The following is a 15,985-nucleotide window of genomic DNA, read 5'->3' on the forward strand; positions in this document are numbered from 1 at the left end:
TTCCATAGGGGTAAGGACAGATTGAGAGGGGGCGCATCGCCTTCCTGCTGATAATCCCAGGCCAAAAGGCGACGGCCTTCCGGCGTGTTTTCCATGCGGATATGATGTCAAGTTTAGGCTTCACGGATGACGTCCTGCACTAGAGGCAAGCTTGCAGCACGTTGAAGGGTAGGCATTTAGTGTGTTTAGGGAGCCCCATGATACTGCCGACGGTGGCCATATGAAGGCGTTTCATGGTTATATTGCGCTCAGTTTTACACAGACGATATTAAGGAAGGGCAGGACGTGGACGGACGTAGCGCTTCTGTGTAAACCTGAGCGCAATATAACCATGAACGTTCACCATCTAGCCCCCTTCATTGCTTTACTAAAGGCGTTTCAGTTTACCGATGTCCGTAGGAGAGAAGGTGTATGTGGGGGCACCGTACAAATTCTTACCAACGGCCGCAGCTCTCGTGAGAGTTCGACAGGCGTGTTGTCGCCATCCCCCGTATTTGTTAGAAAGTAGACGTATGTAATGTGGCCGACAATGCGTACACACTTTAGTGGGCTGTCGCAGCTAGCTATATGTACGCCTAGGAATTTGTGCTTATTTTATTGCGTCGTGTGCGATCCATTGTGGAGCGAGGTGCTCATGTAGGTGCGTTGCTTGCCGTCTATGCTAAGTTCTTACTTATGCGCACCGAGCTCCAGATGTATTTTCTTAAAGGGGCCTTGAATCACACTTTAACGAAGAAGGGAATTCGAAGTAAAAATAAGATATTTCACAAATAATTTGCTGCAGAAAGCACTTCAATGCGCTCAGCAGAAGCTAAGTTATTGGTAATCATACGCGGCCTCCGCTGTGTTCCCGTTCTTTCAATGTCTTGCACTGCAAAGGCTACGGCGGAGTGGGTCGTGCCCACAAACTTTCGTGTCACAAAGCTACACAATGTCACCGTGATGCGCAGTTGAAATTTCAATTTCGATGTTAAGGTAGACTCCGCGACATTCTCTTTTAGTGCCTACGACGCGCCAATCGTAAGCCACGCGATCGTCCTTACTGAGCCGGAGTGCCGTTAGCCAGTGAACTCACGGCGGCCCCTCGCGGCGGCCGCGGTATCTGGGTACTCAGCCAACCGCAGCTACCAAGAACCGCCGCGTATGAGAATCCATTTTATTACGAAATAAAGCGCCCAGAAGAGAATGAGGAGCACGCTTCTGTGGAAATGTGAGCGTTCTGGAGAAAGGTCACTTCGCGCTCCGCTTGCGAGCTCTACGCACCGCCCACGACAGTAAAATAGATAATTACACCAAACCCGAGTGGTGGGTCGGGGCCTCTTTATAATAGTAGTCTCTAAACTGAGGTGAATTGCCTGCAGCTCGTTCTGCATCATTTGTTTATCAGTATAGGCTGCTGCCTCTGTCCACATAGTAATGTCATTGGCTTAGATTGCAAATATAGCCGTTGTGTACCGCTCAAGATTTTGGACTACCCTGCACTGGCGCGATTACAAAGCATCGGTCCTAAAATGGATGCCCGGGGAACAGCTCTATCCAGGTGCCAAGTCCTTGGGCACCATCCAGATGAAGCGCCACTGAAGCGAATGGTTCGGGCTGCAAGAAAATTTCTGATCCATCTCTGGGCTCGCTGGCTGGGGTAGCGGTGAGCTAGCTTTTCAAGAATGACGTCATAGCAGTCATTACGACAATCTTTCGGCAATTCGGAGGCCAGCAAATAGTAACGTAGCGTTTTCCCAGACGTGCGAATAATAACGCGTCGTAGCAGTCAAAGGCAATCATCGATGCTCAGGTTAAGGCGAAAACCCGGCGGCTGGATTAACTCCAGGTAGTAATACATAAGCGTGTGAGTCATTCGTTAGATGAGTTTGCAGGGAGTTGAAGTGGAAGAGGTTGGTCGAAGGTTCTTATAGAAGTTGGGCTCGTTTTTTTGTGTTTGAGTAACACAAATTTCCTCTTTCACAGTAATTACTGCTATATAATTGAAACTGTCAGTGCGGTCTTTCGTATTAATAAATGTGAAAGTGACGTGAGGCCCACTTTCGGGTCTCTTTAACGTCAGGAAGACGCCACTGCTTTGTGCCCTACCGAAGGTCGGACAAGAAAAAGAAGCTTGGAATTGACTTTCAGAAATTCCTGGTAAATGATACATACCGGCAGCCGTGGATGAACGCTGAAACAGTGAAATATCTTTTGCCACATGTAAAAACTACAAAAGCTGTATGGTCTGGAGTGTAGACTATGTGGATTCTGATTAATCCTCAAGTTCTATATTATGACTTCGTCCTCGGCTTGCAGCGTCACTAGCGCGTCGCCTCCCTCCTCCTCTCCCCCCCCCCCCCCAAAGTAAGAGACTTTGTCTGGATGCGACTACACGAACGTTAAGCAATAAAAAGTTGGAGACGGGTCAAATACAACAGCGAGAAAATAGATGAGAAAGAGAACGGGGCAGTGACAAGGACAGTGACCGCACACCTCAATGTTTGTGAATGGGAGTCAGCGCGCGTGGTAGGACTTCATCCTGGTGACGTGAACAATGTCAGAGGACTGTGGTCTGCGAGAGTGGGGCGGTGCTTCGAGTGGGACAACTTCGTATGTGACTACCCTGACTATTATGTACGGTCCAAGGTAACGGCGCGATAATGTTTCTGAGTGGCCTGGTTGACGTTTAGGGGTCCGAATCCATACGAGATTTCGCGGCTTGTATGTTACGTCTTGGTGGCGTATGTTGCATGTACGAGCATCTTGACTTTGTCGAGATAGAATTCGTTGCTGTGCGAGGTGCCGTGCTTCTGGACACGCTGAATAAAAACGTCTGTATCTCATGTGGTAGTATCAGACGAAGTTGTTTGGAGCATTACGTCGAGCATAGGGGTGACGTCGCGTCATTAGACCCGACGAAAAGGAGGAAACCCGGTGTTTCCTTAAAGGGATGTGTTATACGCAAATGTCACACACGAAAGCAGTTCGTTCAAGTGTTTAGGATACGTGGAAAACATAGCGGGAAAGCAGTCGTTTCACTTAAACGCTCAGTTTACCCGTTGTTCTGCACGTTATACGCAGTTGCCGTACGGTGCGTTGGTCCACTCAGCTGCAGAATATCTCGGACCAACTGCGCGGTGAAGGCCATACCACGGTTTGTTGTGAGGACAACGGGAGCACCGTGTCGAAGGACGATAGTTTTGGCAACAAGTTGGCTACCTCTCAAGCAGTAGCTCTGAACCGCTTGGGTTTCGCAGTATCCAGTGAGGTAATTGGCGACAACGATCCGGCGGTTATCCGCTATATAGTTGGGAAACGGGCCGAGTAAGTCCATCTCGACTTCTCCAAAAGGTGAGCAAGGAGATCGTACAGGCTGAAGCAGACCGGCTTGTTTCATTTGTAGAACTTTGCGACCTTAGCAATCTCGACAACTTCTGAGGTACTGCTTCACGGTTTTTGTGAGTTTTCGCCAGTACTACTGCTTGATCCTTGCCAGAGTACGCGTGAAACCCAGATGCCCGGACGTTGGTTCGTCGTGGAATGCAGGTAAAATGTCGTCGCGGAGAGAAGCGGGAACAACGAGCAGGAGAATGGTTTCCGTGGGGTGAAAGTTCCGCTTGTAGTGTATGTCGCCGCGGGGGTAGTTGGCAGTTTCTTTCAAGGTATTCAACCAAAGGTTGCAGCTCGTAATCTTGGCACGGCTTTTCAGCTAGGTTTAAAGATGGAAGAGTGCAAAGAAACCACAGTCGTAGTCAGCAAAAACCACAGTCGTAGTCAGCATCTGGTGGTGCGGGTTCGACAGGGGCGCGGGAGAGACAATCGGCGTCGTGCATTTCTGACCAGACTTATGGACAATTGTCACATCAAATTCGTGCAACCGCAGGTTCCATCTTGCGACACGGCCGGGAGGATCCTTAGATTCGCCAGCCAGCAGAAAGAGAGAGTGGTGGTCACTGAGGACTTGGAAGGGGCGTCCGAGATATATGGCCGGAACTTCTTGATAGCCCGCACGAACGGAAGACTTCTTTTTTCCTTTGCTGAGTAGTTTTTCTGAGCAGCAGATAACGTGAGGCTGGCATAGGCAATAACGCGTTCAAAACCAGCTTGAAACTGTATCATTGTCGCTCCGACACCAACGCTGATATCATCAGTATTCAGTTCTGTGTCGGCCCCTTGTGTCAAAGTGACCAAGGATCGGCAGTGTCTGTTGACGTCGCTGAAGGTCGTGGAAAGCGTCGCATTGGGCAGGACCCTAAACAATTGTGACCTCTTTATGAGTCGTTACAAAGGTTGAAGAAATGTAAAAAAAAGAATTATGAAGAAATGACTAAGGAAGGGAAAATCAGACATCCACCCATTCGTAGCAATTGCTACAAAAAAAAATAACACCCACGGGTTTCTCGAAAGAAAAGCCTCGCAGTTTATGAAAAATTGGTCCTGGTCCGAGACTCGAACCCGGGGCCATCGCCTTTGCGGGACAGCCGCTCTACCATCTGTGCTAAGCAGGCGGCTAGCAGATGTCAGGGCGAAATCGAATTTGTCAACAACTCAAAGCAAAGGCAAGAGTTTGCTTTTCCTTTTCTCCACTTTGCGGGTTTCCGCAGAACTATTACGTCAAGAAATGACTAATAAATATATACAATTGCACAGGACTTTTGGCAGTGCAACCTAAAGGTCTCATGAAAATATATTTAGAAGAGTGGTATTAGCACACAGAGTAAGCCCTATTGGTGCGCAAACAGAACTTGCTTGGTGAGTGTGTGGCGGACATATGTACCTCTGGTGCAATCGGTGATGCGTCGAGCCAGTGCACGAAGGCGAAAGACCGTATACTTTCTTTGAGCCACTTTCGTCAGGTCTACCACATGTGGTTCTTCACGATAGAAGTTCATTGCATTTAGCATTGAGACATGCCTCCCTGCAAAGCAATGCAAGCTCCTCAGTGTTTAGAGCGCAATTTGGGACTTGGCTGTTGTGGTGCCCAGTCGAGGAGAAGCAGGAGAAACGTTTATTGAGCTCTAGAAAAATTGATGAATTTCGCGGAATCAGATGGTGTCTCCCATCTTCTTAGCAATGGCCGTCTGCCCCTAGTCCAGGGCTCCGCTAAATGCCGCTGCCAGCTGGGCCCGTCGGATCAGGCCTAGTTGGACGTCCTGACGGTCGCTCGAGAGCATTCCTTCCCATTGCTCCGAACTCGGGTTTGGTATTGTTGGTGCCACATTTGTTTTCTCGCAAGTCCACGTTATATGGTAGAGCGTCGGTGTTTCCTGGCACCATGGGCATTTGTCAGTGTACTGTGTGGGTTGTATTTTACTGAGTGTGTTTAAGTTCGGATATGCCCCCGTCTGTAGCAGCCTCCAAGCTACCGAGTCCTCTCTAGTGAGAGAGCTATGCGGCGGGGGGTACCGCTTTTTGCTGGCCTTATAGTGGTTTAGGATAGCCGAGTATCCTCTGGGGACTGGCTCGGTATCCTCGAGGTCATTGGCGGAGGGCGCTCAGTATGCAGTGTAACCTCGAGCTATCCTGTCCACCTCATGGTTGCCTTCCACGTCCGTGTGACCCGGCGTCCACACTATTGTGTGTCTAATTGATTGTTCTTTTTTCTGGGTTTTGTGTGTGGTGATCTTCAGACCGGAGTATGCGGAGCGCTCTGTGACCTATTCTGCCTAACATGTAGTTTCGGCATGCTGTTTGGGAGTCGGTTAGTATAGTGAAAGACCGCCTAGTCCGATAGCCCTCCGCTGCCGCTAGAGCGACGGCCGCTTCTTCAGCCTTGACTACCGTGCAGTCATCTAGAGATGCGCTGACGATTTCTCGCATGTCCCAGTTTATCGCCGCCGCTACTACGCTGAGGTTGGTCTGTCTCGCCCTTCTGGTGTATGTGGCTGCGTCCACGTATACCGTTGTTGCCTGGGAAGCTAGTCACTTTTGGATGTATTCGGCTCTCGCCTTTCTGCGTTCTTCGTGTAGGTTGGGGTCCATGTTCTTGGGAATGGGGGCCACCTTGATTGTGTTTCGTATTTTGTCCGGGATAATCGCGGTTCTTTGCGTTCCTTGCTTCTGTTCGCTGCATCCCAACTTCTGCAGAAACTCCCTGCTAGACGGAGTCTGTTGTAGTCTGCGCAGCTGAGCAACATGCTGTGCCTCTCAGTTCTTCGAAAGTGTTATGAAGTCCTAGTGCCAAGAGCTTCTCCGTGGATGTGCATTGCGGTAGGTGGAGCGCGGCTTTGTATGCCTTGCGTATGATCGCCTCTATCTGCTGAACCTCACTCTTGATTGGGTTGTAGTACGGGTTGTAGTGCCCTGTCGAGTTACCTTTTCCGCGGCATACAGTGCAGCATGCGCAAAGGCAGCTGCCTCAATGAGACCACCGTTGTTTTTTAGGGTTGTGAGTATGCTACGCTTTGTGTCTTACACGAAAAGCTGTGCGCAGTCTGCACAAAGCAGTCGTTCCAATAGCCTTCTTACTACAAAGCCTCCAATATAGTGCACCACCTCACTTGGAGAACACACACAGGCCAGTGCACCACCTCACTGGAGAACACACACAGGTCAGTTTAATCGTGCTCCAGCAATGACTGTGTGAATGTACACGTTAGCTTTTAGTCAGCGGCTTCTCTTGAAGTGCAGCTGTTATCTTCCCCTTGGCTTCTTGAAAGGCATATGTCTTCAAGCTGTGGCATCACATTCGCATTCTTCGGCTACACCACTTGTGGATGTACCAACTGTCTTCTGTACGTGTTATGGAATTGGGCTGCCGAAGGGTTGTTGTTCCAGGCGCCACGTTGCTTATTACAGCTAAAGTACATCCCAAGTGGCTCCTGGTCGAGCCTACTACTGTAGATGTAGCTTGAAAGAAAAACAAATAATGGAAACAGCAGTCACGTTTCAGATTTTTCATAAAGTGGAGCTTGAAACGTTACATACAAACTAACTTTCGGGCTATTGAGGTGATCAGTTAAATAAAGTGAATAAGATCAAGCAAAATAAATAACCCTCTCAATTTTTAGGTGCCACCCACACCTGCTAGTTCATTAGGTAAAGCAGTTCAGAAATTGTCTTTTGATTATGCAGAATACAAGGGTTGCCTAATTTATAAAGACCTGGCCAATCTTAAGTGTTATGAAAACTTAGCATACGTTATATGGTTGGTTTACCTACACAAGTCAGCCTCGAAGATCTCCTGCGCCAGATGGGACACACTCTTCAGCGTGAATGCCAGTGAGATCACTGACATACGCCTACTGTCCTGCACAACTGGTTTTCTGGTGACCAGTTGCAGAGCTATCAGTTCCCTTCCAGCGCACTCCATAGCCTCTCTCTGGAAGTGGAAGGTTGCAGCGGAGCCCTGAGCCCTTTTGCCACTGGACTGCTACAGTAAGCAGGTCGAATGCCCTGAAAGGCAAAATCTCAATTCTCACTAAAAACAGCATACCTACGAAACAGTGGAAGACTTTTTGTTTGGGGAAGTAACAAAAAGAACTGTTGTGAATAATCGTGGTGCAGGTGAAAGAACACAGGAAGCATTTTATGTATGCTCATTCATACTTCGCAGGAGTGCATGCTGTTAACGAAACGTTCTACAAGTACCAGCAATTATGCATAACTGTTGGCGTGTTTGCATCTATATTTCTTTAGCAACTCTACCCCTGAAGACAGGAGGCAATGCTTGCTATTAATTCAGGTCAGCAGGCCAGCAGTACTCCAAATTGAGAAGTTGTGTCATATTTTCAATGTATTCAGCAATCCTCGCAATTATTTAGCGGAATAACAATAGCGGGCAGTGGGGTCTAGAGTCGCTCGGTCACCAATGTGTTCATTCGCAGAGCGTTCCACTCGCTGACGATGGTGGTCCATCCTTTTCACAACCGGTGGAAACGATGCTGCGCCAGCGATATTTTCAATGAGCCCCAGAAATTTTCAATGATGTCGAGGTCAATGGATTGGGGCGGCCTTTGCAGGACAGTGACGTCGCCCCCTTCGAGCGGTTCTTGCACAACACGAGTAGTGTAGATCGGCGACCTCTCGTGTTGGAATATATAGTCGCCTTCCGGGAACGGGCCATCAAGAACGCACGGAATCAGTACATCGTCTGTAATTGCTCCGTACCTTTCAGCGATGAACTTGCCTTCGAGGCGTATCAGTGGGCGTCGCACAACGCTTGGTAAACAATACTGGCTCAGTTCACGCAATAACGATGAAATCCGGCGGGCGCTACCTCAGACAGTAGCATGATTCACGACAATGCTAAGACAATGCGGCCAGCGCGGACCGCCGTAGCAGACGATGCGGTTCAAGAATCCGCCCCTCGAGCGTCTGCGCCTGCGCGAGCTGCTGCCGCCCCTGACTCGAACGCTCACCACATTGCGATGCAATGCGCTCCGAGTTTTCCCTTAAGTATGAAACAGCCTGTACACGCGAGGAATGAAAACGACTGCAAGAGCATTTTGTACGTGTGACTTTTTTTATCATCACGCATTAGTAACTTTACAAGCTTTTTGTTTGTATACGTTTACTGGAATTCTTCCTTGACACACATGTGTAATCAATGAATGACATCAAGGGATGCTTATTTTCAACAGAAACTAATGGCAGTGAATATAACGGAATGCTTTGCTTGAGTCATATTGAGGCTAACAACAAATCACTGTGCTTTGGCGAACTCTTAGTCACTTAGGACCCTAGTTTTCCTGAGTAAGAATTTAATTGCTTTAATTAGATTTAAACGTTTGATGTTCTTGAGCATATGATAAGGCATTGTTATTGTGGTAATATTTACTTAACTGCTGTTCTACGTCCCGGAAGTTTAGGGGATGGCATGATAGTGCGCCTTAACTGAAGTATACTGTACGTGTGCTTGAATTTAATCTTTTAAGGGCTTTTGACCAGGTGTGTCACACAAAACGTATTGAGGAATTGTATGTACTTGGAGTTATTACACAAATTGTGAAATGGATCCATGGGCACCTTACAAATTCAAAACAATATGTTCAAATAGCAGGCGAAAGAGCATCCTCACCTGTTTTATCTGGTGTACCTTACGCATAGAAAACAATGTGTTCAAATAGCAGGCGAAAGATCTTCCTTATCTGTTCTATCAGATGTGCCACAAGGTTCGGTTTGAGGACCAATTTTGTTTCTATTATATGTAAATTACATTGCTGATAACTTGCATCCTAACATTGAACTGCGTCAACTTGCGGATGATTGTCTTATTTACTGTCGCGTTAAGAATGTCCAGCATCAAGTGTTGTTCAACGAATGCTTGCAAAGAATTTATGACTGGTGTGTTACGTGGGACATGAAAGTTAATTTCGATAAATCAGCTTACATGACTAACTAAATAGAAAACGCCGTTGCTTTTTACTCACACAATAAATAATAGCCCACTTCAACATGTTAGTAAGCTTAAGTATCTCGGGGTCACAATCACGCACAATTTGAATTGGAACGAACACATTGAAAACATTTGTGGTTCCGCTCAACGCAAACTCGGTCTGTTAAAGCGAAAGTTGAAAGATGCTACGCCCGAGGTAAAGATAAAGCCGTACAAACCAGTTGCACGGCCCGCACTGGAATACGAATGCGTAGTCTGGCATCCGCACGAAGTGGCGTTGTTAAATAAACTGGAACGAATTCAAAGACTAGCCGCAAAGTTTCTCTTTAATGCTTATCAAAGAACGCAGTCAGTAACTGCGTTATTGTCTCGTGCCGGTTTGCCCGAATTCGCAACGCGCAGAAAAATAGCCAGGTTGAAATTCTTGTACAAACTGCATAACAGTAAATTCAATTTGGACTCCAGACTATACTTGCGTGCCCCTGGACGAGTGTCCCCACGTACAGGTCACCCTCATGCTGTAATGCCCTATGTGCCGCGCGTTGATGCCTTCAAATTTTCATTTCTTGCGAAAAATGTAGTCGATTGGAACAAGCTTGAAGCAGATGTATTTATTGAAACGCACACAACTGAATCGTTTGAGCGTAAACTGTCATTATGTGTTTGCTGAATGCATTGTTTGTTTATTGCGGAAGTGGCGTTACGTGTTTGCGGAAAATTATTTATTTCCAATACTGTTAGTCCTTGCGGGCTGTTACAGTGGTGGGGGAAAAAGAAATAAAATCGCACAGTCCCTAATTGTCAAGCACGCTGATGAATTTTGCGTTGTCATTGCAGTCTTCAAAATGCTGCGGGTGCAGCTGCGGCGCAAATTCCACTGCTTTGCAGACTGGTGCGCTAAACGTCTCAGCTGCAAGTTTTACTTTGATTACTTGTTAGAGAAAAAACAAACACAGATACTACTGTATTTGCCGCAGTGGTGTCATGCTTGAATAAGTAGAACCTCACCTGTCTGCAGTACTCCACATGAGCCCCTGAGAGCCATTCGGAAGCATTCAGTCCTTTTCGCTGGAGCTACTGGAGAATTGTTATGTTTCCACTGAACGACATGGAGCCTCCTTTGTAGAGAAAGTCAAGTCTCAGTTTAGTGTCGAAGACCGCTTTTCGTAAATGTTGTCACCTGTTCCCATCAATTGAACATTCATTTTTAAGAAAGTTAAATTGTGTGGAATGAAAAAGTCACAGCCTCATAGCTAATGCCATGTGACCAGGCACTTAGGACCAATGTTTGCGCATGCCGCATCTGCAGGATAGGAATAACATTCTAGACATTTTAAATATTGTGAGATTCGAAATGTCACTTGTAAGGGCACGCCATTAAATATGTATAGGCGGCAGGACCCACACCAATCTCCAAAAGCAGTTTAATGAGACGAAACAAATCCTTGTATATGGCATCATAGTGTATAATTGAAAGATTGTAAAGAAATAGGTTGGAAAATGTTAAATATTGTGTCTTAAAATTCTGGAGGCTAACATTAATTTAGCCACTCCTCAAGCTAGGAGTACAAAACAGTTGCCTAGTGCACCTTTACATGACAATACAACAGAAGATAAGATTGTCGTGATATACACCACTTCGGAATGTCGCACTATTTGTGTGTTCGACTTTCGCTAAGGCTCAGTAAACAGTGTAAAAATTGTCCGTACACTAAATATATATAGTATTACATATATTCGCTTGACATGCACTCACAAACGCTGTTCACGGAACTGCAATATGTCTATTTTTGTTAGAAAGTTATGGATTTATAGAAAATCTGCTTCTATCTTTTTTATACTTTCTGATTTCTATAAAATATTTGTATGCAATATAATGTCGGAAAATTCAATTATATTGCATAATGTTGCATGAGCCGTAACTTTATTTTCCAGATGCGATATACTTAATTGCGATTGCTATCGTTAACTCATGAAAGGTTAACATGTTTTAGCGTATTTCATTTGCAGGTTTCATATTTCTTTATCATCAAGGGGTAAAAATAAAGTAGCATCTTTTAAATGGTCTCTCAAACCACTTAGACATATTTTGAAGATGCCTAGCATATAAATAAAATCTTCGTTACGAAGAGGCTCTTCTTATGCAAACACTTGTAAAAATTTCCTTGATTTGCATTCCTGTGTGTGGCGTGTTTCTTTATACAGGAGCCTGTGAAGTGAACCACAATGGTTGAAACATGCTGTAGAGTTTGACAATACGGGGAATACTCTGGAGAAGCGTTTGCAAAAAAGATGATTTGGTAATTTATAAAGTGTTTTAGTAACACGTGCTTCAACACAGACGTATGGAAATTATGGTGACTGATTGCACAGTCCAATATCATTGCACAGTTGCCAGTTTTCTATGGGAACCTGCCAGTTTGTTGTTACCTCTGATAGCCTGACACGTTCATTTAGGCACATTATTAATATAAAAAATATGTTTCCACTGCTTTATTAGTTAACGTATATTACAATCCCGCATTGATTTTGCTAGTAAGACGAACATGCAGTTAACTCTCGCATTTAATTTGTACAACTTTTTCTGAAATGTAGTGACATACCCTAAATGACCGTGTTGAATAAAAAGTAAGGAATGCAATGAAGGAATATTTTGCAAAATGACCCACTGACACACCTTGCATTTTGTCTGAGTGTGAGCATCACTCTGTATTGTAAAACATGTTAAATATTTTTGAAAGAAGCAATGTTACTTATTAAAATGCAATTTACCCCGTATGTTCTGCCCGTGGCAGTCCCCTTGCTTCCGGGGGGGGGGGGGTGTTCCTTAGTAGCTTGAGGCGATGTCACGCATCAAAGAGTATGTGAATGTGTTGTTCACTGGGCTCTTAAATGTCCTCAGGGCGTTCTGTGATCATTCATGAACTCGACAGCTGCGCAGCTTTGCCATAAGGACGTTTGCCAAAAGAGAGACCCACACAACTGTCACCATTCTTAGGCCACACTCGCGTAAATGGTGGATCGCCTGCAGTAGCAGGTGCTGCAGCACTTCACCTGACAGGCCAGCGTTTACAAAATTCCATAAGAGCATCTTCCATGTTGCTTCCAGCCCAACAACATCCATCAATACAACGGCATCAGCAGCGAGTGGAGTGCCTCTGGGGTCACTTGGCTGTTCATTCGTCTGGCCAAGGTCAGCATCTCCGTTAAGATGGCCTGTTGGGATGTCCAGTCCTCATGCCTTCACGATGTTCATGCCATAAAGTAAAATGGAGTATCGTCCTTGTGCCTAACGTTTAGGTCGTTTAGCGCCCCTGCAGTGAAGCCTGGCCAACCGTCAAAAACCTTGAGCCATTGCCGGGTTTTTCATTCACTGCGCAATGGAAACAACGTGCCAAAATTGTTGTGTTGTAATGACCGTCAAGAACGCAGTAGGAAAACTGCGAATGGCGAAACTGACTTTTATTGGGTGAACATGTGCTCACAAAACCAAGTGACAATGAAACCGCAACCAAAATGGCGAACACATTCGGCGATCGTGAGAAATCTGATCAACGGGTCAAGTGCGCCGACTTTACATATGAGTCATCGATGGTTGCAGAAAAATTGCTGGTGCCCGCGTGTCTTTCAGAAAGTACTACACTATTCACGTCACGCATACATACATGCAAATGAGATTGCGCAAGGTTCGGTGGCAGCACACAGTGGACAGAACGATTGATAACATTCCAGAATCTTCCGATACATGCAGGCGCGTCCTGCTGTCAGCGCTAACATTTGGTAGACAACAAAACTAGGTCACCCGGTGAAAGATAAACAACTACACCTGTCAATACTTCCCTCATAAAAAGCATCGTCCCGATGCTGCAAACAAACACAAAAGCGCAAAAACACCCGTAGTAAACATACAACGAAAAAGCAAAGTTCGTGAGCGCACGTAAAAGGGCTTAATACGCAGCACGTGGACACCACCACCAGGCACGTACCCAAGGGGGGGGGGCCCGGCCCCCCCCCCCGAAATCAAGTGGCATACCCCCCCCCCCCTCACCACCCCCGCCACCACTCCTCACATATTTCTAAAGCGCCGCCAGATCAATGTTGAGACTTGGCAGCTATTAATCGGTCAGCATTATGCTGCCTTTTTCACTCCTTTTAGATGGCGGTAGTTATCGGCATCTCTTGTAATGTGAAGGACAGTTTTCTCATAGATTCCGCAGGCGTGCGATTAACGCGAGATGCGTTCAGTTGTCACCATCTATTCAACCGTCACACGCATAGCTGTTGCTTTTGTTAGTTCAACCTTCATTGTTTAGGCTGATCCTGGGACCAGGAAAGGGATGCGGCTGTTACTGAGCTGGTCTGTACTCTCGTGGAACGAGTTGCGGCCGGAGGAAACGCCAATTGCGTTTAACTTATCCCTTTGCTTCATTATTTCCTTGAGTTACAGCTCGCCACGAGGCTGGCAGATGCCCGCAACCATATACACGTGATATGGGTTAGATAAGGTGGGAAATAAAATAATGTTAAAGTGCATCCATCATGAAATCCTGCAATAACTGTTAAACCCATAAGCAAGATGACTTTCGCCCGTTACCTCGTCTGTTTTTCCCTAACTGTATAGCACTTTTCGTGCAAAATTGGCAACTGGAAACAAAAATCGCAAGGAGTTGAGAAATTAAGCGATCTACTAAGGGAGAGATCCAAGGCAACAACCAAACTGCAAGGAAAAGCGAAAAATAAAAAAAAGTTAACCCTTGTTTATGAGAATATTTATGGATCAACATCTTTTTATTTAAAAAGGAAGTAGAGAAAACGCCGCCGGAAGTGGAGAACAATTACTTGTTCTGAACCGCCTCACGTAGCCACTTCTCTGCTGTGCTTATGTGGGTGTTTTAGAGCGCAGCTCTTTGGCGTCCGTTCCTGGGTTTCGCGTCGTCGTCGGCGTTGTCGTCGGCGTTGTCGTCGTCGTCGGCCTCGTAACCAGCTCGCCGACGAATCTGCTCCGCCGCCGCCGCGCATGCGCGCTGTCGGCTCTCCGGGCGAGGGAGGATGATGGAAGGGAGGAGGAGAGACTGTGGAGGAGGGCTGGCTACACAAATGGCTCTTTGGCGTCCGTTCCTGGGTTTCGCGTCGTCGTCGGCCTCATAACCAGCTCGCCGACGAATCTGCTCCGCCGCCGCGCATGCGCGCTGTCGGCTCTCCGGGCGAGGGAGCATGATGGAAGGGAGGAGGAGAGACTGTGGAGGAGGGCTGGCTACACAAATGGCTCTGGCGTCCGTTCCTGGGTTTCGCGTCGGCGTTGTCGTCGGCCTCGTAACCAGCTCCGCCCCCCTTTCATACCCCCAGCGCTAGCAGCGACCGACTGATACCGCTTTCGTGAGTCCGCTACCGCACTCACGAAAGACGTCGTGCACTTCCTGCAACTCGCATTAACCGTCCATCGATCCACACCGATGTTAGTAGTGGGGGACTTTAATGTTGACATAAAGACAAACAACAATTTCCTAACACTTATGCGGGAGAACATCCCGTTCCTCTCGCTCGTAACGCGTCCCACGGCTGTGACAACCTCGCGAGGCACTTGTATAGATCTCGTCTTTGAGAATCAAGCATTGGTGTACCAAGTCGAACATATATCAGCCTATTTCTCCGACCACAAAGCTTCCTTCATGACTGTCAAGAACTGTTAGTGGAGTCTTTGTTAAAGGAATACGTGTGAAAAATAAAAAAAAATATTCTGTGATAGCGCATACATGTGTTGCTCGATTTCTTTGCCTCAATCTATCGAAAAGGTGAAACAGCTTATTTGCTGCGCTCAAATTTCGCATTAGGAAGTAACGTAATCGTCGGTAATTTTTTTCTAACCTTTCGCGGTGAGCGCAGAACGTCTAGAATCGTAGAGTCCTGCGCTCTACGCGGTTGTATGGGACTGGCGGCCGCACAGCGTTACGCAATTCCCGGAACTGTCAAAACTGATCAACAAGGCGAAAATAACTGATATTCGAAACTATAACATGAGAAAGACTGAAGAAGCTGTAAAAAATGAAGGCAGCCTGAAATCAGTAAAAAAGAAACCTGGCTTGGAACCATGATGTATACACTTAAAGACAATGTCATCAGCAATCTCGAAGATATAGTAAAAGCAGCGGAAAAAGTCTAAACTGACCTGTATACAGTACCCAGAGAAGTCACGATAGTTCACTTAGAAACAGTAATGAACAGGATACAGAAACTCTCCTACAACTAGCGATGAGGTCAGAAGGGCCCTGCAAGAAATGAACCGATGAAGAGCACGGGAGGAGAAGGGGGAATAACAGTCGATTTAATCAAAGATGGCGGAGACATAATGCTTGGAAAACTGGCGGCTCTTTATACGAAGTGTCTATCGACTGCAAGGGTCCCTGAAAACTGGAAGAATGCAGACATTATACTAATCCACAAGAAAGGAGACGTTAAAGAATTGAAAAAGTATAGGACCATTAGCTTGCTTCCAGTATTATATAAAATATTTACCAAAATAATCTCCGATAGAATAAGGGCAACACTGGATTTTGTCAACCAAGGGAACAGGCTGGCTTCAGGAAGAGATACTTTACAATGGATCACATCCATGTCATCACTCAGGTTATCGCGAAATCCGCAGAGTACAATAAGCCTCTCTACGTG

General features: G+C 46.4%; 1 protein-coding gene across 1 annotated transcript; it reads right to left on the reverse strand.

The window, feature by feature from the left end:
- Positions 1-4,706: 4,706 nt before the first annotated feature.
- LOC139050807 (uncharacterized) lies at positions 4,707-15,745 on the reverse strand (the record flags this gene model as incomplete). The annotated part of the gene is made up of 4 exons (XM_070527569.1): positions 4,707-4,855; positions 4,897-4,900; positions 6,705-6,831; positions 15,729-15,745. Coding segments are annotated over 4 exons (297 nt in total), but the record flags the coding sequence as incomplete, so codon positions are not given.
- Between the last annotated feature and the right edge of the window lie 240 nt (positions 15,746-15,985).

The sequence above is a fragment of the Dermacentor albipictus genome, chromosome 10, assembly GCF_038994185.2.
Source record: "Dermacentor albipictus isolate Rhodes 1998 colony chromosome 10, USDA_Dalb.pri_finalv2, whole genome shotgun sequence".
NCBI classification, from domain to species: Eukaryota; Metazoa; Arthropoda; class Arachnida; order Ixodida; family Ixodidae; genus Dermacentor; species Dermacentor albipictus.